At 34.6% G+C, this 24,204-nt stretch overlaps 1 protein-coding gene across 3 annotated transcripts in view; it reads right to left on the reverse strand.

Moving 5' to 3' along the window:
* LOC106059130 (zinc finger protein 423-like) overlaps positions 1–24,204 on the reverse strand; it is a 51,515-nt gene that overhangs the window by 1,120 nt on the left and 26,191 nt on the right. The window contains exons 4-21 of one of the 3 annotated variants that reach the window (XM_056035619.1): positions 19,868–20,103; positions 19,333–19,472; positions 16,206–16,332; positions 15,880–16,059; positions 15,081–15,288; positions 14,146–14,365; positions 13,208–13,378; positions 11,428–11,729; positions 10,512–10,712; positions 10,116–10,363; positions 9,095–9,262; positions 8,338–8,475; positions 7,663–8,103; positions 6,497–6,889; positions 5,652–5,909; positions 4,477–5,258; positions 3,383–3,561; positions 1,280–1,384 (exon numbers count right to left, since the gene is read on the reverse strand). In XM_056035619.1, the coding sequence (XP_055891594.1) occupies positions 1,280–1,384; positions 3,383–3,561; positions 4,477–5,258; positions 5,652–5,909; positions 6,497–6,889; positions 7,663–8,103; positions 8,338–8,475; positions 9,095–9,262; positions 10,116–10,363; positions 10,512–10,712; positions 11,428–11,729; positions 13,208–13,378; positions 14,146–14,365; positions 15,081–15,288; positions 15,880–16,059; positions 16,206–16,332; positions 19,333–19,472; positions 19,868–20,103 (4,497 nt within the window). Of the gene's footprint in view, positions 1–1,279; positions 1,385–3,382; positions 3,562–4,476; positions 5,259–5,651; positions 5,910–6,496; positions 6,890–7,662; positions 8,104–8,337; positions 8,476–9,094; positions 9,263–10,115; positions 10,364–10,511; positions 10,713–11,427; positions 11,730–13,207; positions 13,379–14,145; positions 14,366–15,080; positions 15,289–15,879; positions 16,066–16,205; positions 16,333–19,332; positions 19,473–19,867; positions 20,104–24,204 lie in introns of all 3 variants that reach the window. The other 2 variants (XM_056035620.1, XM_056035617.1) reach the window with 2 other exon arrangements.

Here is a 24,204-nt window from a genome sequence, read left to right on the forward strand (position 1 = left end):
ATGATTGGATAAATATTTAAATGAAACAGGAAATGATTTTTTTTCATAAATATATTATAACTAGACATATGTTACCTGCGACCCGCGGGTCTTTATTTGCGCATTACTGTCGATATAGTCACTGAGAGTGTTTTGTAAACAATTAAACGAAATAATAAAGTAATAAGTAAAGCGAATGTGTCAATGTAAAAATAGTGTGAATGAAGCTATGAAATCAAAATAGCTAATAGGCTTAAATCCATTTTTTCAAATTAAAACATTTGCTTTTAGGCCTACATATGTTTGATTAAAATTTGAGATGAATAGACTTAATTTTGTATGTTCATGTGTTAAAGTATAAAGTAGATCTTGAGGTAGACATAGATCTAAATCTACACTAATCTAGAGTTAAAAATTGGCTTTTATAGAGTTCATTCTGTGTTGCGAAAAGAAGTTTTATCATCTTAGAGTTCAATAAGAGTTTTAGACCTAGACCTAGGAATAGACTCAGTAGAGAGATGTGTTAATGTGTAACCAGTTGGTATTGTCTAATGAAAGAATGTTCGCCAGGAAATCTGTAGTCACAGATATCAGGAACTAATTTATGTAAAAAATGCTTTTGAAACACAAAATTGAAGGTTAATTTTATTATATAATGAAATCAATGGATCTTCTTTTGTATTTTCATGTGTCAAAGTAAAAAACTATGTGCGCAAAGTGTGTTTCTTAAAATTAGATCTAGGTCTAAATCCTTTCGATCTTTTCTCATGTCAACATTGTTAACCATGGCCTAGATCCATAAATACTATAGCTTTAATAGAGTCGGACAACTTTACTTTTTTGGGGGTATTAAGTTTGTTTTAGGGCTACAATACATACACTACGGTCTAAGTTAGTACCCAAGGAACATTCCTGCCTAGTTTTATCAAGATTGGTCAAGCGGTTTTGATGTCTATAAGTAACATACATACATACATACACCTAACATTCTACTTTATAATATAGATATCAAAGTTAAAAAAATGTATAAATATAAGGCCTGTCCTGAAAGAGGTTCTATCTAAGGCAAAAGACTGAGTGGGATGGAGAAAGATGGTTGACATATCTTGCATGGCGCCCCAACGGTCCAGCAGACTAAGTGATAGGTAAAGGTAAATGGTAAATATAAATATTACAAAAAAAAATATAAAGCAAGTGATAGATTTATGTGATTACTAACTGAACAAGACAAAGGGTACTTGGTAATTAGCACATTGATACATTTTTAGCTTGTAAAAAAAACAAATAAATAGTGGCTCACCTTTGTCTGCTTTTTTGTCTGGCATTTTATGAACCCGCATATGTAGACTGAGATATCTCTGTGATGTAAAGGTTTTTTTACAGACTGAGCAAGGGAGAGAGCCTCCTGTAATTAAAAAAACAAACACTTATTCATCATCATCATCGAACTCTAAATGAGATTGAGAGCCTAAAAAGAGGCATTAATTCTTTCTTTTTAAACCCATGGATACATTCCTGCAAGTGGAAGTGATTTCGACAACTTGTCAAAGCAAAACTGTGCATATCTGTAATAGGTGTATAAGACATGAGTAAAGTAAGTTATAATTCCCCTTTTAGACCTTGCGATCTATAGGGCAGATGATGTAAAGGTCATCTTTTTCTGTGGCCCATGGTTAAGGTGGGTGTCATCTGGCAAGCACAATGAGTAACCGCCTTTAATTTTCCCCAACTAATGACAATCAGATCTGGGTGGACTCAGAGGCACCCTAGAGATTCGGAAATTAAAAAATCCCTGTCTTCACCAGGATTCTAACCCAGGACCCTCGACTTGGAAGCCAAGCACTTTACCACTCAGCCACCACAGCTCATATAAGACATAAGGCATGTCTGCAATAGGTTCATAAGACATGAGACATGTCTGTAATAGGTTCATAAGACATGTCTGTAATAGGTTCATAAGACATAAGACATGTCCGTAATAGGTTCATAAGACATGAGACATGTCTCTAATAGGTTCATAAGACATGTCTCTAATAGGTTCATAAGACATGTCTCTAATAGGTTCATAAGACATGTCTGTAATAGGTTCATAAGACATGTCTCTAATAGGTTCATAAGACATGAGACATGTCTCTAATAGGTTCATAAGACATGTCTCTAATAGGTTCATAAGACATGTCTCTAATAGGTTCATAAGACATGTCTCTAATAGGTTCATAAGACATGTCTCTAATAGGTTCATAAGACATGTCTGTAATAGGTTCATAAGACATAAAACATGTCAGTAATAAGTTCTAAGACATGTCTGTAATAGGTTCATAAGACATGAGACATGTCTCTAATAGGTTCATAAGACATAAGACAATGTTTTCTCCTTCTTCTCAAATAGAAGACTCTGTGAAACAAAGTTTAACATGGACCATCATCATCATTATCATCATCTGACTTTCATTGTAGGGGTGCTGCGACAGTATTTGTCATAGCATTCCATTGGGTTTAATAGGTCTGGGTTGCATTCATCTCCTCTCCTAGACCCATTTTTCCTTGGGGTTTTCTCCTGAAGATGTCAAGTCTTACATGACTAATGAATTCCATCTGCTCATTCCTTTTTAATAGAAAGAGACATTGACATGGCTAAGAAAAGTTCTTCACTAAGCTATAATATGGCTGTGTGAACATGATTTATGCACTTCAGGGTGTCTTCTTGATAGTTCCAAGTTCAAGCCCTGCCATGTTGAGATCCATTGCTTCCTGCTGGAGGTCTGGGCTAGGATGAAACAATCTTCATTAGTGAAGGAGTGTCTCTAAAGCTTACAAGTCTGTTCAGGACAAAATTTTTATCTAAATACAGATCTCAGATAAACAACATGCTTCATGACATTCAAGAAGAACATGAAGATCTGTTCCAAACTTTTTTGGTATGTCATTTTAACTCTAATGTTTTTTATGCAATCATCATTGATGAGGAGACTGCAGACATACCAAGTGTCTCCTAAACTTTTGGTGAACTAAATGCATTCCTCGAAGCAGACAACATCTCGTATCCCATATGCTAGGACAAATTCGTACAAATACTCCTTCTTCCCTAGTGCTATTAGAGCATGGAATGGGTTGCCTGAGCTAGCCAGGAAAACCAATGACTTGGCAGAATTTAAGTCATTGGTTAATATGCATGACTAAATGCATGACGCGTAGGACGTAATCATCTTCTTTTTTGAAGTAATGTCTGTATTATATAAGATAAGATAAGACTGTATGGAGTGACCCTCCATTTTCTTTTTAGCATTTCCTACATTATGTTTGTTCATGAATTAAATTATTCTTATTATCTCAAGCTCATTCTAAAACGTATAATAAAATCATGCCATTTACTATCCTCTAAATCAATAGCAAAGTGACTGACCTGTTCTATGAGACAAAATATGGTTCTGTAGGGCACTTAGTGTGGAGCATTCTTTCTCACACACTACACAGGTAAAGTTTTTCTTTTTCTTTGAGTCGTCTTCTTTGATTCTGTGAGCTGTGAAGAAGTGTTGCTGCATTGCTGTGGCTGAATTGAATGTTTGAGAACAAAGGGAACACCTGGGGAAAAGTTAAGTGCAGCATCAGTAGAAGTGTTAGTGCATGGAACAGAGATACAGTTTTATATCATCTTTTAAGAACAAAGCCTTGTAGAGCATCTTATGAGGACAAGGCCTTGTAGAGCATCTTATGAGGACAAGGCTGTTAAGTGCATCTTATGAGGACAAGGCTTTTTAGAACATCTTATGAGGGCAAAGCCTTGTAGAGCATCTTATGAAGACAAGGCCTTTATGGCATTTAGAACAAAGCCATTTTATTAATCTTCTGTCAAATATCAATGACACAAATCTATTGATTCACCTTCCTAACCTCTCATGTACCAAGAATTATCTCCCCCAACCATCTACTTTTATTCCTCACTCTTGTTGTCAAACTAAGTGCCTCAGTGTCAGCCCCAACCATCTACTTTTATTCCTCACTCTTGTTGTCAAACTAAGTGCCTCAATGTCAGCCCCAACCATCGATTTATTTATGGACTTTTCTGTCTTCTCCAGTGTCCCCTTCAGAAAACTCTTTGCAAATTCTGAAGATCTTTGAACTTTTTTTTACAACAGATTATTTTTACTAATATAGAGAATATAATTGTATTTCATAAATGCTATAGGCCAGAATGGGAAGCAAGCATTCTCCCTTTTTGTAGTTGCTTTGGTTTACATGTTTTGGATGTTCCTTAAGGTTTGAAGATAAATACATTCTAGTCTGAACCTCCCACAGGGCAGTGGGGGATGGCCACAAGTGGGGTTTAAACCTTGAATCATCAAGGAGACAATCCAAACACAACTAGGCCAGTAAAGTGTCTGATCTGTTTACCTTACTCATTTCTGTATTGTTCAGGGTCTTGTGAATATAATATGCACAAATTAATGCTTCTTGTCTGTAAATTATAACTAATTTATAAATTTTACATTTACTTGCCTTATTGAGTTACTTGAATCTTTCTTCCAATGTGTTTTCCTGTGGTTAGCCAAGGCTGTGCCAGTAGAGAAATACTTCTGACACTCAGGACATTGCAATCCAGTGCAGGTATTGGATGACAGTGACACTGACGCTGAAGACATCATTGATGAGGAGACTGCTGGCATACCAAGTGTCTCCTGAACTTTTGGTGAACTAAATGCATTCCTCGAAGCAGACAACATCTCATATCCAAGAGACTGCATAGAGTGACCCTCCATTTTCTTTTTAGTACTTCCTTGCAACAATAGTGACGAGGCTGATTCTGGAGACTTCAGCAATGGGGATGAAGATAGGAATGAGGCCAATGTAGCCATTGACAATGCTGCTGCTGAAGAAGAAGTCAGTGATAATTGCGAGGGTGACGACAAAGAAGATGGCGATGCTGAAACTATCCCATGATTGTAGATCAGCTTATGATTGTCTAGCTCCGCTGTGAAGAAGAACTTCTGTGAACAATGAGAGCATGCATACTTTCTAAACGCGGCCCCGTGTTCCAATGCATGGACCTGGATCTCTTGAGGGGATTCAAACATCTTGTTGCAGACAAAGCAAACAATTTCTTTCCCTATGAAACTGTGCTGTATGAGATGAGTTTGAAGGCGAGCAGGTGAGTCATGTAATGCTCCACAGAGACGACACTCATGCTGGGTGCCTTCTGTCAGCATATGAGTTGTGACATGAAGCTGAATCTCATATTCAGAAGAGAAAGATTGCTGACATTTAATGCATTGAAAGGTTGCCTGTTAATTAAAAGATTCTTTTTACTTTAATACAGAAGAAAAGAGATGACAAAATAAAGTATCATATAGTTAAATATTCAAATTTCTATCACCGAATTCTAATCTTAAAAAGGATTATAAAAATGTTCTTTATATTTTATAGCAATTAACAAAAGTGGTAAACGTAATTTACATAAGATTTCAAACAGAATTACAACAAATTAATTTTTATCTTCTTTTTGTTTTCTTTCTTTCAAATAATTTTATGCTTTATTTTTTTATCCACAGTCTATCAATATAAATGTACTGTCCCTACTCCTGCCACCAAAGACTAAATAAAATATTTAATTCTAAATTAATAAGTATAAGCTAATTGTGTTGTTTAGTCTTTACTGCCTTAAACTTAAATCTTACTTGATGTGTCTGCATGTGAGCCTCCAGCAATTGCCCAGTAGCAAATTTCTCACTACACTGTGAGCAGGTGTGTAATGGGGCTTCTCCGTGGTAACATGGTTTACACACATAGTAAGTTCTGCCACTGGAGTTGAGTTTGGAAACCAAGTTTTCCTTTGATTCAAAACTTTTCAAACAAACACAGCAAGTGAAAAATGAAGGTCGAGTCTGAAAATGATGGCGGCCATGCATCTGGAGCTCCACCAACGAAGACAAGGACTGAAAATATAAAATTCAGGTTAGATGATGTCATTAAATTTAAAAAACTTGCTCTTCAAAATCAATGGGAATAAAGACCATGAAGTTTAGATGCTATTATAAACATGATGGACAGATGTCACTATAACACAATGCATAGATGGCATCTTAAACAAGATGGATAGATGTCACAATAAACTTGATGAATAAATGTCACTATAAACATGAAGACCTATCATATCAAATGTTTGTTGAACTCTGGATTACTGTGCCCCCAGATTTTCATCCAACAATAATTTATTTACATATTTATTCTTTTTTTTTAAAAATATAATGACAAAATATTTATGGGTGTTATCAATGCTATAAATTTTGCACATGTTAAATATGTCTGCTTTCTCTACATAATTTTATGTACTAATTGTAAATCTAAGTTTGATAAGTCAGATTGTAAGCTGTGAATTGATGTTTCAAACTAGTGAATTGAAGTGTTCTATCATCATATTGTCTCTAAGATTGAAGAAGGCATGGAGATTTTAAACAGAGTAAATTATTACTCTAATTAATAAGAATTAATAAAGTATATTAATTGAATGAATGGGGTTTACCTGTCTACATATAACACATTGAAGCAATGATCCTTCAAACCCATGCTCTTGAGAGTGAATGTAAAACTGCTCCTGATTGGTTAGTGTGAGGCGGCACACCACACAAGTGTTCCCCTGCTGGATCTTACAGTGGGTCAGCTTGTGCTCGGCCAAGATGCTGGCAGAGCTGAAAGTCTCATCACAGATGCTGCAGGTCAGATTGCCCGAGTTGACATGGATCTTCATGTGCTTGTTGTACTCTATGCTAGTCTTGAAGGTCTGGCTGCAGAACATACATGAGAGGGGGCTCTGGGTCAATGTTGATGGAGACTGAGCCAGCGTGATCGGAGATGGTGGGCTGGTCAGAGCATTAAGCAAGGTTTGATTGTTGAGCAGCAGTTTCTCATGCTCATTCTGAAAAGTTTACAATTGATCAGAAATCAAAGTGAAATAATGTGATTATGAAAATTAGTTGTTGCACTATTGAAGTTGTGGATAGATAATATACAAAATGTCCCAAGATCTATTGCAATATAACAAGTTAGAAGAATGGACATACTGCTTAAATGTTGTGGGTTAAAATTCTTCATATTGCAAACTTTGTTTTATACAAGAAAAACAAAGTACAGTCAATTAATCTTGTAATATTTTAAGTGGTGTATCATGCATAAATTGGTAGTTATGCATGTTTGGCAACACTCAAAGTTAAACAATAAAGTCAATAAGAGAATGTTCACAATACTATCTCTCAATCTTTCAAAGGGGATAGTCTATGCTTACAATCCAACAATTCAGAATGGGTAATTATTGTTTTTAGAAGAGATGAGGGAATAAACATTTAAATCACTTATTAAGTTTTTATTCTGAGACCTAATGGCCTATAGGGTATATGATTATCTGTTCTTTGACCATTGTTTATGAGGATGCCATGTAGCTTATACAATAATCCATATTTAAATCAAGGAATATTTTAAGATTAATAGACCAATCTTTTTACCAGTTTGATGAAAAGATGTAGAGTGATTAGCACAATAAAAATGAACTTACATTGTAACACATGTCTAATGAACATACATTAGTGATTTTACATGCATAATTTTTGTTAGAATGAAAAAAATTGCAATATAATTGAGTAAATATGATACAAGTTTGTACTGATTTTATTAATCTATGTTCAAGGTTATTACCTTCAAGGCATAGTCTCTCTCAGATACTGTTGGTTTGGCAACAGACTTCAAGCCATGATCTTGAGCCTTGTGTAGATTCAACAAGGCCATGTCACAAAACTTAATATCACAGATATTACACATGTGCAGTGGTTCCGTGTTCTTCCAGATGGCTGACACCGGGGCAGTTGCCATGCAGGCAGACATACTGAGGGGGGATATGGAAGGGGTAGGGGTCTGCGGACTAACAAGTCTCGGCTGCTTGAGGGGAGATGGTGCCACGGGAGACTTTAAGATGATTCTCGGGGAACATGAGGAAGAAGACGAAGAGGAGGAACTGTGAATGGGATTTTGAAACGGGTTTGAGTTCTCTTCTTTTTCTTGCTTAATGCTAACATTTCTATATGGGGATACTGCAGATGAGTGATGAGAGTTTATTCCCATTCCTGATGGTGATGCCTTCTATAAAGAAAAACAACAAAAGATGCATTTTATTATTTTCAAATACATCTTGGAAAAAGATTTTACTAAAAATCAAAACAGATATATTTAAATAAAAACATACACAATTTTTATGTTTATTTTTTTTTCTTTATACAGAATTAATCAATACACCTTTAAAAAGTCCCTAAAATTATATAATATAAAAAAAAAGACTCAATTTAAAACATAGTAGTACAAAAATGTTAGTCTTACGTTCCGTAACTCTGGCTTAGTGTCACCATGTTTGGTTTGCATGTGTTGATCCAGCAAGTATTCAATATGGAAGGCCTGGTCACACATTGGACAATTAAACTGTTTGCTATGTGTAGTCAAATGACATTGTAACTCCACCTGTAAAGCCAGTATCATTATTTTCATTTCAGTTTCATAAAAACAACTTTTTAACTCTTTCTCTCCATAATTATTTACCAGATTCTGGTGGAATCAACACTGGTATCGTCAGTTAGGAGAGAAAGAGTTAATAAAGATGTAAAAATTAAAACTGTTCATTCTTTAAAGGAACAAATAAATGGACGCTTTTTTTTTCTTTTACTTTATCATTTGGTCCTAATTACCAGCTACAGTACAAGAACATTTCAGTACTTAAGAATTTGATTACAATGCTGACCATATCCATCAAGGCTGCATTCTTAATTGAAAGGCCCAAACAAGACACTGTCCTCAAAACACCCCTATACAAGAAAAACTATATGGAGGGATGCCTGATCTGGAAATAATTGAACAGTTCATCTCAGATACTAAACTAGTCATCTGAACCCTCCAACATTATAAATGAGAACACAGAAGAAAAACAGAATTTGGTTGTTAAAAAGGCACTTGTCCAGTTAACTGGTATTGTAATTAACTGGATGCAACTGTATTTTGTTTTTAAAACATTTTGAGGAATGATTTTTTACACACTCTATCCATTAGTCTCAATTTGACTTTGAATGTGAAGTGCTGCACTTACCTCACTAGTGAATGACTCCTGACAAAACAAACACCGGTATGGCCTTGACATATGCAAATGATTAACCCTGACATGAACCTGCCACTCCATTTCTGATCTGAACATAATGTCACAGGAGACACACTTGTACTGTTTGCATTCATTGCTATGTTTGATAGCAAAGTGAACCTAAAGGAACAGTATAATGTTTAAAGCCAAAGTGAGCCTAAGTCAACAACGTGATGTATTTATAGCCAAAGTGAGCCTAAGTGAGCAATTTAGCAAATTTAATGGCAAAGTGAACCTAAAGGATTTTAATTAGAGAACCATGAGAATGTTTCTATTGCATGTAATTAGGTGACATTACTAGGTAGTCTACACCTGATTGTTTGTCTTTCTCTTATAAAGATGCTAGCTCTGAGCTCAGCAAATTCGAAGTATAAAATTCTCTGCCAGACACATCCCCATGAACCAAAAACACAGACAATAAATAATGAACTCATGTTAAACTGTTTGAACATCCTTACCATGTGAGTCTATCAAATTATTAGGGAAATTAAGAATAACAGATATCTTCATAGTTTGTTAACCATTTTCAGAAATGTTATTTACGAAATATAGCACACAAAATGTAACGATTTTCTCTTTTTTTCAAACATTAGAAAATGAAGTTAAGTTGGTCAGTGTCTACACCTAATGAATAGGAAAGAGTATTGTGTAATTTTTTGACAATATGAGCTCAATTTGATCACTTCATAAAATGTTTACTACTAGAAATGTCCATATACTCTTTGATTCATTAATATTATTACCATTAATATTATTACTTATTTACACCAGATACACCAAATAAAAGCTATTTATTTATGGACTTGCCTCCCTTTTATGAAAATCTCCAATTATGGTAGGTTTCTCAGAACATGTGACAAAGAACCATAATTCCACTAGAATCAGGACTTACTGGACCTTTCAGTTATATTATCCTTCATTTGAATCTAGATCTAATGTCTAATAAAAATCAAGTAGAAAGTGAAGACCATACCTGAATGTTGACCTTGGAATCAAAGATATCTTTACACAATGAGCAGCGATACAAATGGTGAGCGTGAATGTCCATCAAATGTTTCTGGAGTTCATCGGGCTTGGAGAAGTTCTTAATGCAACTGCTACAGCCATACTCTGTGCTGACACACAAGTAATGCAACGATGCATGAGCCTCCAGCTGCTCTTCTGTACTGAAGTTAGCTCCACACTTGAGACACTCATTCACTTTTGTACCAACGTTTTGACCTAAGAGTAAATAAATATTAATTAAATGATAGTAACAGTAAACTAAAACAAAACAGTCTATTCATAGCTTATGAAATCTGGCATCATTTCATTAATCCGTGAGATAAACAAAAACAAATGTAGTCGATTATTCTCTAAGCTTTCTTACTTTGTACTGATTGGCTGCTGATTCTGCCACTTATATCTATATCATTGACTTCTCGTGAACTTTTTAGGTCACAGCTCGTGTTCCTGGCTAGCGCCATATTTAGTAGACTTTCTGAATGTAAAGCAGTGTGAGCAATGAAGTTCTGTGCATCATGAAATGTGGCATTGCAGTGATCACAAGTTATACTGCTGGACATGTTGGCTAGAACAAAATGTCATAGGTAAATATTGAGTTGCTTATACCAACAATAGTTTTGTATTTAAAGCCTATATCAACAAAAACCTTTGTGACTAACTGTAAAGTACTTATTTTGAGCTCCCTACTGTAGAGAGCGGAGTAAAGATGGATGTTTACACAGGGTGTAGACGGACCCCAAATGTAAAGTGCAATGTGCTGCTGGTCCTTCAGTATATACAATAGGCTTGATTAGAGGTATGATTCTGATAGTGGCAGCACATATAAATGAAGGAGATGCTACCTAGACTGACCATTTTAGGATAATTTAAGATAAACAAAGTCTATACTAACAATCAACAACGGAGTACAAACGTAATACGATTTATTTATAACAAGAACATTCCACATATATAATACAATAATTCAATAAGAATAATAAAACATAAATGCACAGAGTCTACTGACAACACCTGGGCATAAGTACTAGGTAATAACAATTAAGCATAAGTAGTGAACAGGCTTAGATATTACCCTGTACCAATACAAAACATACGAATATAAATGTATCCCCTTCATACGCTTCCACTCAACAGGACCAGATCAGCAACTTCAACTAACTTCTAACTACAGACTTAATCAAGAATTGTTTTGTATTTATAGCCTATTCATAATATTTATTTTATGCAACAGTTGTGTTACTGAAGTAAAATTAAACAGGTACATAACTGAGATAACATACTTTGATTGGAGTAAAGAGACTCTGAATTCAGATGTTTGCCAAGTGGAGACGATTTATTGGACTTGGGGGTCACGAGCCTGTCAGGAGTCCCAGCACTAAGTGAGGACATAAGCATGGAAGATGTGGTCAAGCTCTTGTCTACTTGCAAGCTCGAACTCTGCTGGTCTTTGCTTTTCAACAGCTTCATAGATGATTTTTTCCCTTTGCTCTTGAAAGACTTGGGATGTTTCTCCATGATAATGTTGTGGACAGTGGCCATGTGTTCCTCCAGTGACCCGGGACTTGCAAGAGTCATGTTACATCTGTCATAGAAGGGAAATAGTTCAGTCAGTCAAATAGAAGTGCATTTCAAATCAAGTAAGAATGATGAGCTTATCTTATAAAATACAGATATTACTCCAAAAAAGAAAATTGCATCAGGAAACCCATTCCATGCTCTAATACAGTTATGCCCAACCTAATTCAACCTGCAGGCCAAATTAATTCCCAACACTCATGTAGCGGGCTACATCAACGAAAGGTACAAAAACAAAAAGAAATTGAACTAAAACAATTTTAATAGAAACCGGTTGATCTAGTAGTTACTTACATTAATTAATGGGATATCTGAAAGATGTTTTTTTTGCGTCGGAAACTGGTTTCATTTCTCTACTTAAAATGTGAGCAACATTGTAGCTAGCTAGCCAATGATTCATTTTTTTGTCTCTTTTTGGTAAATATTCCCATTGATCCTCCAATTTCTAGGACTAGTTTAAACATCTTTTTATTCGCGCACAAACTAAGAATGATGTAATATTTGATATTTGTTTTATAATGCCGATTATCTGATGTTTAAAAAAAAAAAACAACGGCTACACCACTTTCTATACAATCAAATATGTTGGCTTATTATTGTTCAAAAAAAAATCTGTTCACTTTTCCTGGTAGATTCTAAATTCTACTTGAACTCTCCAATTTCATAAACATATAAATGATTAAGGTCATGGTGCCAATCCATTAGAGGGCCCTAAAGTAGGTAAGATACAGTTCTCAACATTTTGTTGTTGTTTTTTTTTTAAAAAGAGGTGGATTTTCTACTCTTTGTGCCGACCGTTTCGGCAAGCCGGATGGAACCTTGTTGCAGGCCTGGTCATCACTGCTCTAAGGAAGAAGGAGTATTTGTACAAATTTGTCCTAGCATATGGAATGAGGAATGTTTTGTAGGTACAATGCTTGATATAAATTATGATATTGATGACTGTTCTGATCTAGCTTCACATTTCATAAAGCAGTTCAAATTTAAAAACATTGTTGAACAAAATGCTTTTATTTATTGAGAAGTTAATCTGAGTTTATTTACATTCTAAATACTTTTTGATATAACTATATTACAAGAGCAATTCTATTTGTCTTTGTTAGTAATGACCCCTAAACTGACTGAGCTGGTTAACCAAGATGTCCTCATCAAACTTGAAGTTAAAGGACCTAGTGTTTGTTCTTGATCATATTAGCCTTAGTCAACAGTACTATAGGAGTATATTTCATTAGTAAACTCCTGTCTCATTGTTGATATTGGGCATTTACTATAGTATGAATTCAATGTGATTTAATGACAAAATAAAAATGTAATAATTGCAATCTTCATAACTGTTGAAGAATTGATTTGAGATCTATGTATATAAAATGTCAAAAGTTTTGTATGCAAGTCTATTCCAATAATTTAATGATAGCCAATGTCATTTTTCTTGTAAACATTATGAATGTGTAAGCCTACCTGAAGATCAGATAGGATAATGTGTACCTGTTACAAAATGCAGCATCTATCCCAGTAGACCTTTGCTGAGCATGTACAATGCCTTTATGTTTGGCTAGTGCATCAAGACTGTGAAATCTCTGAACACACATGCTACATGGGTAAGTGATGTCCAGTCCATGCTGGCTGCGGTGGACCACGGTCATGTGGTCATGCAAACTGTTCAAAATAAATAAAGCTTTAAGAAAATATTTGTTTTTAATTTTTAAATATTTTAATAATTAATGTGCTAATTATTCTACTTTATGGTCAGGTAAACTAAATATACTTGTTTTTCTGTGGCTAATACATTTATGTTGTAAGTAATCCTATCCCCTACATTTAACTTCTCTCTTCTCTCTATGCAGTGTCTGGTATAGACCCAATAGTGCCTAATAGACACCTGTTAAATATTTTTTAACAATTAAATACAATTTTCAGCTCTAAAGACTGACAAGAGTTTGACTAAATTGTTAAAACAAATTTTGATCCTAATAATTTACTAAGATAACCTCCTGTTTGATATATTAAGGTTTTAAAAATTGAATTATATTTAACTTAAATTCATTCTAAATATAATTGTTTTGTTTGTTCTACATGTTTCAGATGTTCTTTCAGATTCTAAGATAATCACATCCTTGCCCAAATCTCCAGAAGGATGACAGGGGATGTCAGAGGCCAGGGTTCAATCCCAGGACTTTTGAGACATTAAAAATAATTAAAAAACATTTAAAAATTACTTTGACTTCTTCACAGTAAGCACATAGACCATTTAGAGATTAATTAATTAAATGTACTATTGTTTAAGCAGTATCTGACTTAGTCTACAAAGATGTGTCAAAATATGTGGGTCATAATTTGGCCCATGTAGCTACATAAAATACTACACTCCTTCTTAATCCTCAAACTTAAAGAGAATATCTTGTTACTTTAACTATCTCACTTACCTATAGAGATTGGGATAAGGAGCATTGCAATAATTACACGTGTAGACCTCAGTTGGTTTAACGCTGTGTACACTGGTTAAGTGAAGCTCCAGACTTTCCAAAGACTCAAAGCCATCCACAAGACAATAGGGGCAAAGAAGAGCTTCAGAACTACTGCCTGGCGTAACACTGGACTTGGTGCCAGACATGATACTGGAACACACAGACTCCATAGAAATATCTGAAATAATGAGAATATGAAATAGAGTTCAATGATATTAAAGGATAATGCACATTGAAGGCATCGACATGATTCTAAATGATCATACTGTATGAGTTGTTAATGATTAGGGTTTGTTTTGTTTTTTTATCTAAACAAGTTGAGCTAAATATTTTTTTTCCAGCTCAGTTTGAAAAAGAAAAAAAAAGAAAGAAAAAATCTAAGGGGAAGAACAATTATCTTCTCTTTTGAAGAAACGTCTATAAGGTAAGTTAGAACAAATTTGTTGATCCAGCTTGACAGGCATATTAAAAAAATGGTGACAGTAGCATGTCTAAAATAACTTATGAGTGATGCTCTCAAACCATACAATTTTAGAATAATTTTTACTAATTTTAATAATATAGACTGAATAAAAGCTGAGAACAATTTTACAGTCTCAATGTTAAAACAAGTAAGTTGTGATTTGTTCTATATTTTATTATTGTATTTATTATTATATGTCTAAACCCTCCCCCCCTTCCCAAAAGCAGTAAATTTTTACATAACTGATTCTTCAAATATTTTTTTTTTAATTGTTGAAAGCTTTAAGACATTGACCCTTCTATAAGCTTTTTAAATATCTTGCTTCAAAAAGCAATACATCTTATTTGGGTTGTTTAGTATAATTTTTCTCAAAACATTTCTACATCCTTAAAACCCCTTGTATAGTAACATGATTTGTAATTTCAATTACCCTCTTTTGTCAAATTGCTATTGTCATTGAGAATGCTCTGCATAATTCCTGCAGTTCCACCATCATCTACTTCTGCTGTGTTGACAGAGTTATGGGACATGATGTGCTGACACATCAGATCCATGTCTGTGAAGCCACTAAAGCAAATAGGGCACTTGAGCTCTGCATTTTGTCCATGCTGTTGCTCTGTGTGTGATGTTAGATCCCCCTGTTAAAGATCAAGTCCACAGTTAAAAATAAGGTTATCACATTATCTGTAAAGATATTTACACTTTAATTTCCAATTTTCAGCTGTAAACACTTGACTGCTTTACAAGTCCTTGTAATCACAACAAATTTCCGTAAGGATCAATAAAGCAGTCTTAGTCTTAGTCTTTATTAATTTATAACACAAACTAAAGTCCAATTACCTAGAAATAAACTCTATACACATATTACTAGATAAAATATCTGATTGTTAAATATAAAACAATGTAAAAAAAAAAATAACAACTAACCACTCAAACATTTGTATAGAAACTTAATAAGGATACATAAAAAGAAAAAAGAAACATTGTTTAAACTTCAATGTTATAGAAACAAGTGCATAGTTGGTTTGTTCTTTTTTTTTTTAAATTTGTCTCATAAGATTTTCAAATGGATGACACTGAATAAGATCCCACTAGGGGTCAACCATCACCAGAAACTTTATTTGTTTCTAAATGAATCATTAAGATATGATGATATTCTATTTAAAAATGAAGATAAATTTAAATAGGTCTTGTTGTTGATTGTAACTAATGTTTTAACAAAAAATTACTTGAGTGAAAAAAACTTCTTGGCAAATGTCACATTCAAATCTTTCCATTTTGATTGTGGTCATTTTGTTGGTCAGGTACTGGTCAGTGGTGTGGGTTAACAGATGAGTCTGAAGCTCTTCAGCAGAATGAAATATTTGACTACATTCCAAACAAGTATGATCTTCTGAACTTGAAAACTTCTGTTTCTAGGAAACACACATTTCATCAGTTATACAAACAAACAATTTTTAAAGAATCAATGGAATCAAAAATGTCTTCAACTTCTAAGGAATGAAACTTCTAAATTATAATGTTATAAAGTTTTACTACTGCTGTAAATTCTTACATGAGTTTTCATATGGTTGGTCAGTGCTGATGCAGACATGTAGCTTTGTTGACAAATGGGACACTTGTATCCTTCATCATTCTCCATCAAGTCATGACTTTTAATATGATTTCTCAAATGATCACTTCTACAAAAAAAAAATAATGTATCTTCTGTACTTTAGGGTTCATTTATTATTTTAGTAAATTTCAAAACCCATCCTCTAAGTTATTAATGATACTTTTTGTGACTAAGATCAGGGGCCCCAAAATATAGAGAATAAAAAGATATCCAGATTTTGGCTTCTGCTTTTATATTTCAAACATTTCTTTTTCCAACAATACTTTAAATCTTACAATTGACAACCTTGTTGTGGTTAATAAGCATCTGCATGGAGCATGATTTTAATGTATAAATGCAGCTTTGGATTTATGGCAGAGTGTCAAACCAGGACCTTACCCACCACAAACTCAACATTAAACATTTTTTTCCCTAAAATATGTGAACTATTTTTTGTTAAAGAAGGACAATGAGATTAAATTAACAAGTAATATAGTTCTTTCTTCTGAAATCTGGCCCTGTCAAAGATACCATAAAAATAAGTGGATTATCAGTTACACTTTCTCAACTCTTTTGCTATCAGTCAAGGGCCATCATCACATTTAAAAAAAACAACATTCTAAGCTTTTTCTCACTATAAGTATGGTCCATTGTTGGTACTGCAGTTGTGTAATCTTCTGGCATAATGGTAAGTAGAAGTCTAGATGTCATTTATAATATGTGTATCTTATCTTATAAATTACAGACAAGCCTTAAAAAAAAAAGAGTGGGGTGCATGGTGGTTTACTGGTAACTAGGGGTCTGAAATTCAGGATTTTTAGGGTGCCCAAATCTACACAACTAATTGGTAACTGACATTATTGAGAAAAAGTGCTGGCACATAACACTCTTGTTAACCGTAGGCGAAGAAGACAGATAACCTTTACATCATCTGCCCCATAGCTTGCAAGATCTGAAAGGGGAACTTAGCATTTACTACTCTATTTCAAATACCATTCTACGTGTATCTGAAGTAATACAAATGAGGAAAAAACAAAAAGTAGATATTTTAAAAGTTCAAATCTATAGACAAATTCTAAAACTACAGAGGAATTACTATTGCTATGTACTATGAAGTAGTAAGTTTACAAAACCATAAATGAGGAACAGCACATTGTAGCCTTATGAGGGTATTGCAAATATACATATATATATATATATATCCATCCCATATATATATATGTAGACATTCTTACGAAGCCCCCTACTAATAGATTCAAGTCATCTCCCTTGGATTCTGTCCCCCTCCAAGGGGAACCATATCTAAATGCATCATCATACCACAAGGGAAATCACTGACACTGGCATAATGACTTGGTACACAATTTAGAATGGGCAAAAGTGAAAATGAAAAACTACCTCTGTGGAAGCTTTCTGAGGGAATGGACTCTCTGGGGGATGCATCTAAAAAGATGTTGAATAATTCACTGTTAGCCAGTCCATTAAGGAACACAGTCACAGAGTCCTACTAAAAGGGCAACATTGACAGACCAGAAAAAGATAAAGTATAGAACCTACCATTGAATGCTAATGTACACAGCGAACTGACTTGTGCCCAAATGTATTTATATAGTTTTACAATATATAGGCTATTTTGTTTATGATGTTCAGTACAAGGGTACATGATCTTCGGATCATCAAAACATTCTTAATAACAGTAAAATATAATCTCAATATTATAAATCTTCTAGGTTGTTTTTGAATAGTAAATGCTTACTATTTTTTCAATACTGAACACACAAAAATACATGATTTGGCAACTCTAGTAAGCCCTCTTAGAGTTTGTTTGTTATCATTAATAGTTCACACTTATAAAGTCCTACCAACTTTCAAAGATTACATTAAAATTTTATTATATTCCAGTAACATGAAACAGAGTAAACTAAATATGTCTTCAACAACCACCTATTCTATCCACATATTATATAGATACACAAATACACAAAGATAAAGACACATTCCATGTTCCATATGCTAGGAAAAAAATTTTAAATGCTCCTTCTTCCAAAGTGCTATTACAGCATGAAATGGGTTGCCTGAGTCAGCCAGGAAAACCAATGACTTGGTAGAGTTTAAGTCATTGATTAACATGCATGACTAGATTGACCTAGGGGAAGCGCAGGATGTAATCATCTTTTTTTTTAAGTAATGTCTGTATTTTATAAGATAAGATAAGATTATATTATTATTATTGTATGAAGCCAAGTGGCTTTCTTGTAGACATAGGATGTAGACAACTTGTAGGATAACTTTTAGAAATCTCTAATGAGAAAGTCCATTAATGTATCCCACTGAACCACAAAGCGTAAAGATTTCATTTTACACACACAAAAAAGGGCATTCAATCATAATTTTTTAAAAGTTAAATCTTTCTCATTTGTGTACTCAAAATAATCATAATTGCTATATCAAAGACTGCATAAAAACTAGAAAGGTAGCAGCAAAAAAGGTACATAGAAGAAAAAGATATATTCTTAAAGAATCCTTGAACAATAATGACAAAACAACAGCATCTTTGTTGTAACTGGTTGCCGATTTGTAGCACCACTGCTGGTAAACAACTAAACCATTGTAGGCATAATAGATCTTAACCAATAAAACTTTAAATAACATGAATAACTTTTTTTTTTTGGAACAAAACTAATACTCATAGTTAATGAGAGCTCCATCCATGTTTTCATTTTGGTCTTTGTGTATTTACAGAAGATTACAGTTAATTAGACTACATCAGGATTGTCTGGTTACCTGAACACTTTTACAAGGTGGTTTCATCCTATTGTGTGTAAGTGTATCTGTGCATGTGACAATGTGTGTGTAATGTATTAACTTCAACAAAAGGTTACATAAGAAAATATGAGTGGAGTTTCCTAAGAACAAATGAAGTTTTGTACATTTGAGTAGCATTTCATAAATTGGTGTTTTAAATAATTGGTGTGTGGACTTAGTATAATCATGTACCATTGAATGTTTTAATTTGACTAAAAATGTTTGAGTATAAGTATTTTTGACTAAAGGCTCTATGTGTAAGAATGTAAGATGTATGGATTACCTGGAATACCCAACACCACAAGTTTGACACTTGTACTTCCTGTCTGAAGAATGAAGTTTCTCATGCCTCTCTCGACTTTTTTTGTGTCTGAACAATCTGGGACAATGGTGGCACTTGTAGGGCATGTGTGCAGTATGAGTCTAGAAGAGATCATTGGTTTTATGGCATGAGCTAATGGTGAATTAAGTCAAATGAGGCCTGAGTTTTGGACACAAAATGTACATGTATAGATTTAAATCCTCATGTTTCTATTGTACAGACAATTAGCAATAGCCTACCTAACTTGTATTTAATTATAGATTTAAATTGATTTAATATTAGGCTTACAAGAACTATTGCCTATATGATCATATATGCATAAAATTAAATTTCTAATTAACAAAACAGTCTAGAATCTGACAGTAGTAAAGTGAAAAAGTGAGATATAGATTGTAAATCTAGATTCTAATATGAAGAAAATGATTCTAAATCTAGATGTATCAATTGTATTAGTATTGGATACAGAAAATAAATAAATAAGTATAATATATATTACCTGTTGATGTAACTTGAGATATGCTTTTTTGGCAAACGACTTCTCACAGAACTGACAATTATGTGGGTTGTCATCAGTAACACCAATAACAAATGGTACATGTTTAGGATCAAGGCTATCGAGTTCTGGGTCAGTTGCACCCCCTGTACTCGCATCTACTGAGGAAGTGGACTGAGAGGAGGGTGAGGCAGAGCGTGTGGAGTTGGTCTCACTCAGTAACCAGTTACCTTTTGTATCTGAAATGATTTATAGCAATTTAAATTATCTCGACAATAATAACCATCTTAAATTTATATGAGAACTCTTACGCCTGTGGTGGTGAAATAGTACAGTGGATTATAAATAACTTTTACCGAAAATAATAGATCTAGATCTAGCTTTTTCTCTCCTAATTAACGATATCATTGATTTGACCCCATTAAATTAAATTAATTTTTTTTATTTAATAAACCTTGTGTTTTATAAAAAGAGCATGCATTCTCCTATAATCTTATCTTATATAATACAGACGTTACTCCAAAAAAAGAACGTTTTCTGATTACAAACAAAGATGTTATTGAAGTTTTATCATAACAGGGTAGAATGTAGGGCCTACAAATGTGAAAAAGAAATATTCTGTCAGAACATTGAACATTGAAGATAAAGAGCTAGATCTAGATCTATTAGTAAAAAAAAATGTTAATTCAATTATTCCACATTTTAAAACTTGACAAGGATTATCAGATTTCCATACTTTAATGAATAGGCCTATCACAGTAATCACGTTTACGCACTTTCAAAAATAAAATACGTAGGCCCTACATAAGTGAATGTGGAGACAAAGCAATATGGGGAAATGCGGAGGTGATGTATTGGCAATGGCACCTACAGAAAAAAAAATAAGAATCACAAAAAAAAGATTATTGGACCACAGCGCATGCCATAAGCATGGAAGTTTCGCTAAACAAAAACAATTTATATAAATATTTCCAATCACACAAATTTATTGTTGTTAGCCTAAATCTATTTAAAATTATTTACACCATTGATAGAAAAAAAAATTGATGCCATTTCACTCAATATAGGCTAAGCTTTTTTTTTCTTTTTACATTTTTAAAAATATTTGACTTGTTCTTTCCACTTTAAATGACAAATAAATTATGAAGTTTATTTGTTGTTGTTTATTTTTATTATTATTTTATATATACCGATATATATATATATATATATATATATATATATATATATATATATATATACCGATACACCCTACTGTATACAGCAATTTTACATAAAACACTGAACCATAATCTTCAAATACAAAACCAAAACCTAATAAAATACTCAGAAAGACACATAGATAAAGTCACATTCCTCGTTCCATATGCTAGGACAAATTTGTACAAATGCTCCTTCTTCCCTAGTGCTATTAGAGAACGGAATGGGTTGCCTGAGCTAGCCAGGAAAACCAATGACTTGGCAGAATTTAATTCATTGGATAACATGCATGACTAGAAGCATGACGCGTAGGACGTAAGCATCATCTTTTTTTGAAGTAACGTCTGTATTATATAAGATATATATTGATGGACAGATGGTTTGGGCGACTAGATCTATTTGTGACTAAAAAGTCCTGTTCCTTGCATATCTAAACATGAAAAAAAAACTTTGAAAACAAATACAAAACAACGAAATAAAGCCCAAAAAAAAAATATCTGTATAATCCTGCCATTTATTTTCTATTCAACAATACCACTACGGTTACAAGACAGACTTCTCTTGCTAAGCCAGAAAATCCATTATAAGCAGACATTTTGTCCCGCAATAACAGATGCCCCATGGGGTTCAGAAATCCCTTACCGCCTCCGTGTTTGCTACTCCAGCCTGTATTCTCTTCTTTCCAACTTTTTTTCTTTTTGTGGTCCCTTTTAAACACTCACACAAACATATCGCACATATACGCCAGGGGTGGGTGAGGACGGGGGGGAGGGGGGTCTCCGTCCCAGGGGAGCTAAGCATGCAGCCAACGTAATTATGTCTCTGGCAATCGAGCCCCGGTACACCTGCTGGGGTCAAAATGAGTACAGTCCCCTGAGCTCCCGCCTGCTGAATATGCAATCAAGATTCACCAAGCCGCACCCCCACAGAGGCCGGCCAATCACAGACGCCCTCCCAGAGTGCCGCTCTCGAGGGTGCCACAAGTCTCTCAGTCAATCCATCAGCATTACCAGCCCAATTTCACTGGCTACATTCGAGCTACTTTATACCACAGTGGCTACCCACAGGTAATGTAACTTGCAACACAGTAAACACGAAGAAATCAAGTCAACAAACCATTTTGCAGTCGCAATAACAATAACTCTGACCAAGAGAGATCAACTCCCCAACTGATTGTTTTGTCTCTAGACTTGGACGGTAGGATTGATTGCAAAACTACACGATAGGTCAACGGGTCTCATCCTAAAGACTGCTATCGGTAGTTGTTAAAACGAGTCGGACCACATAACTACATTAGATTATATCATCTTAGGGATCATCCATTTATGACGTCTGCGTGAAAAAAAAGAGAGGATGTTGAGGTCAGGGCGGCGGCCAGGCAGACGTGAACAAACGTGGATGGAGGAGAGAGGGGTTTGCATTCAGAAACATGAAATATTTTACACATAATTGTATTAAACAAAATGTAAAAAAAAAAAAAATTAAAAAAATAAATTTGCAAGCAAAAGTCATTATATTTTTTTAAGTTAAGGCAGTCACGTGATAGCCTGACGTCTTCACATGCTTGTCACATTCTTTATCACAGATAAATTATATAATGTAAAAGAAGTTAAATCGTGTGAAACGTCATTTGCTTGACATAATTGAAAGGTTTTTGCACTTTTTATAAAAGTTTATAACTATTCAGGTGTTATTTTTTAAACACTAAAACCGCCATTTTATACGTAAGCACATACACACACACACAAATTTATGTATACATTCTTTCACCACATCATCCCAAACGACCTGAATTTATTTTTTTCCGAATAAAACTGAAAAGTGGAAAATTACATAGCATAAATATGACTTAAATGTTTCCTAGTAAAACAATCTATGGTAAGCAACCATAAACAATGGTTTTAAGTGTATTAGATCCGACAATGCTCCAAAGCGATTAACATATTGTATAGGCCAGTGTTTGCTGAGTGCTGCCCTAATGTTCTCAACTTTGCGAAAAATGGAGAAAGTGCCTACCCCTTTAAAACACAAAAACTTAAGGTATTTAAGGTGTCTTCATTCCAGTAAGTCTCATATACAAGGCCATGATTTTGGAAAAAAAAATCATCAGAGACAGTGGGCTCTAAATGTCCGGCCATAATGATAGATGGCAGCAGCAGCGAGATGCTCTTGGCACATCACCAAAACATCCTGAGTCATAGCTAGACACAACAACACAAGGAACGAACTCCAAGAGATATGAATAAATATTGAGAAAATAGAGGTCATGGCCACGGGGCGTGTAACAAAAAGCTACGATCAAGGCAGTGGGGCCTAAACCAAAAAAAAAAAACAGAGGCCATGGCCGTATGGTGTCTTATCTTATCTTATATAATACAAAAAAGAAGATGATTACGTCCTACGCGTCATGCATTTAGTCATGGTGTAATCCAGAATCCACAGGTCGTGGCAGTGAGGGGTAATCCAGAAACCAGAGGTCATGGCAGTTGGGGGGGGGGGGAATCCATATAGCAGGTCATGGCAATGGGGGGTAATCCAGAAAACCAGAGGCCATGACAGTGGGGGGGGGGGGGCATAATCTAGAAACCAGAGGTCATGGCAGTGTGGGGGGGGGGGGGTAATCCAGAAACCAGAGGTCATGGCAGTCAGGGTCAATCCAGAAAACAGGTCATGGCAGGGATGGGTAAACCAGGAAACAGAGGTTGAGGCATATGCATGGCTGAGCGGTAAAGCGCTTGGCTTCCAAACCGGGGGGTCCCTGGTTCGAATCCTGGGATTTTCAATTTCGGGATCTTTAGGCAGCTCTAATGGGCACCTGACATTAGTTGGAGAAAAGTAAAGGCAGTTGGTCGTTGTGCTGGCCACATGACACCCTCGTTAACCGTAGGCCACATAAACAGATGACCTTTATATCATCTGCCCTATTGATCACAAGGTCTGAAAGGGGAACTTACTTAAGTATTGTAAGGCTAAGAACACATATAAAATGTAATGCATTTCACCAGGCTCCGAAGGGCAAGAAAGAGTGTGTAACACTGCGAAGCTTGCTCTAACGGGCCTTCCCAGCATCTATATCAATTATATTATACAGACGTTATTTCAAAAAAAAAAGAACATGATTACGTCCTACGCGTCATGCT

The sequence above is a fragment of the Biomphalaria glabrata genome, chromosome 7 (genome assembly GCF_947242115.1).
Source record: "Biomphalaria glabrata chromosome 7, xgBioGlab47.1, whole genome shotgun sequence".
In the NCBI taxonomy this organism is placed as follows: domain Eukaryota; kingdom Metazoa; phylum Mollusca; class Gastropoda; family Planorbidae; genus Biomphalaria; species Biomphalaria glabrata.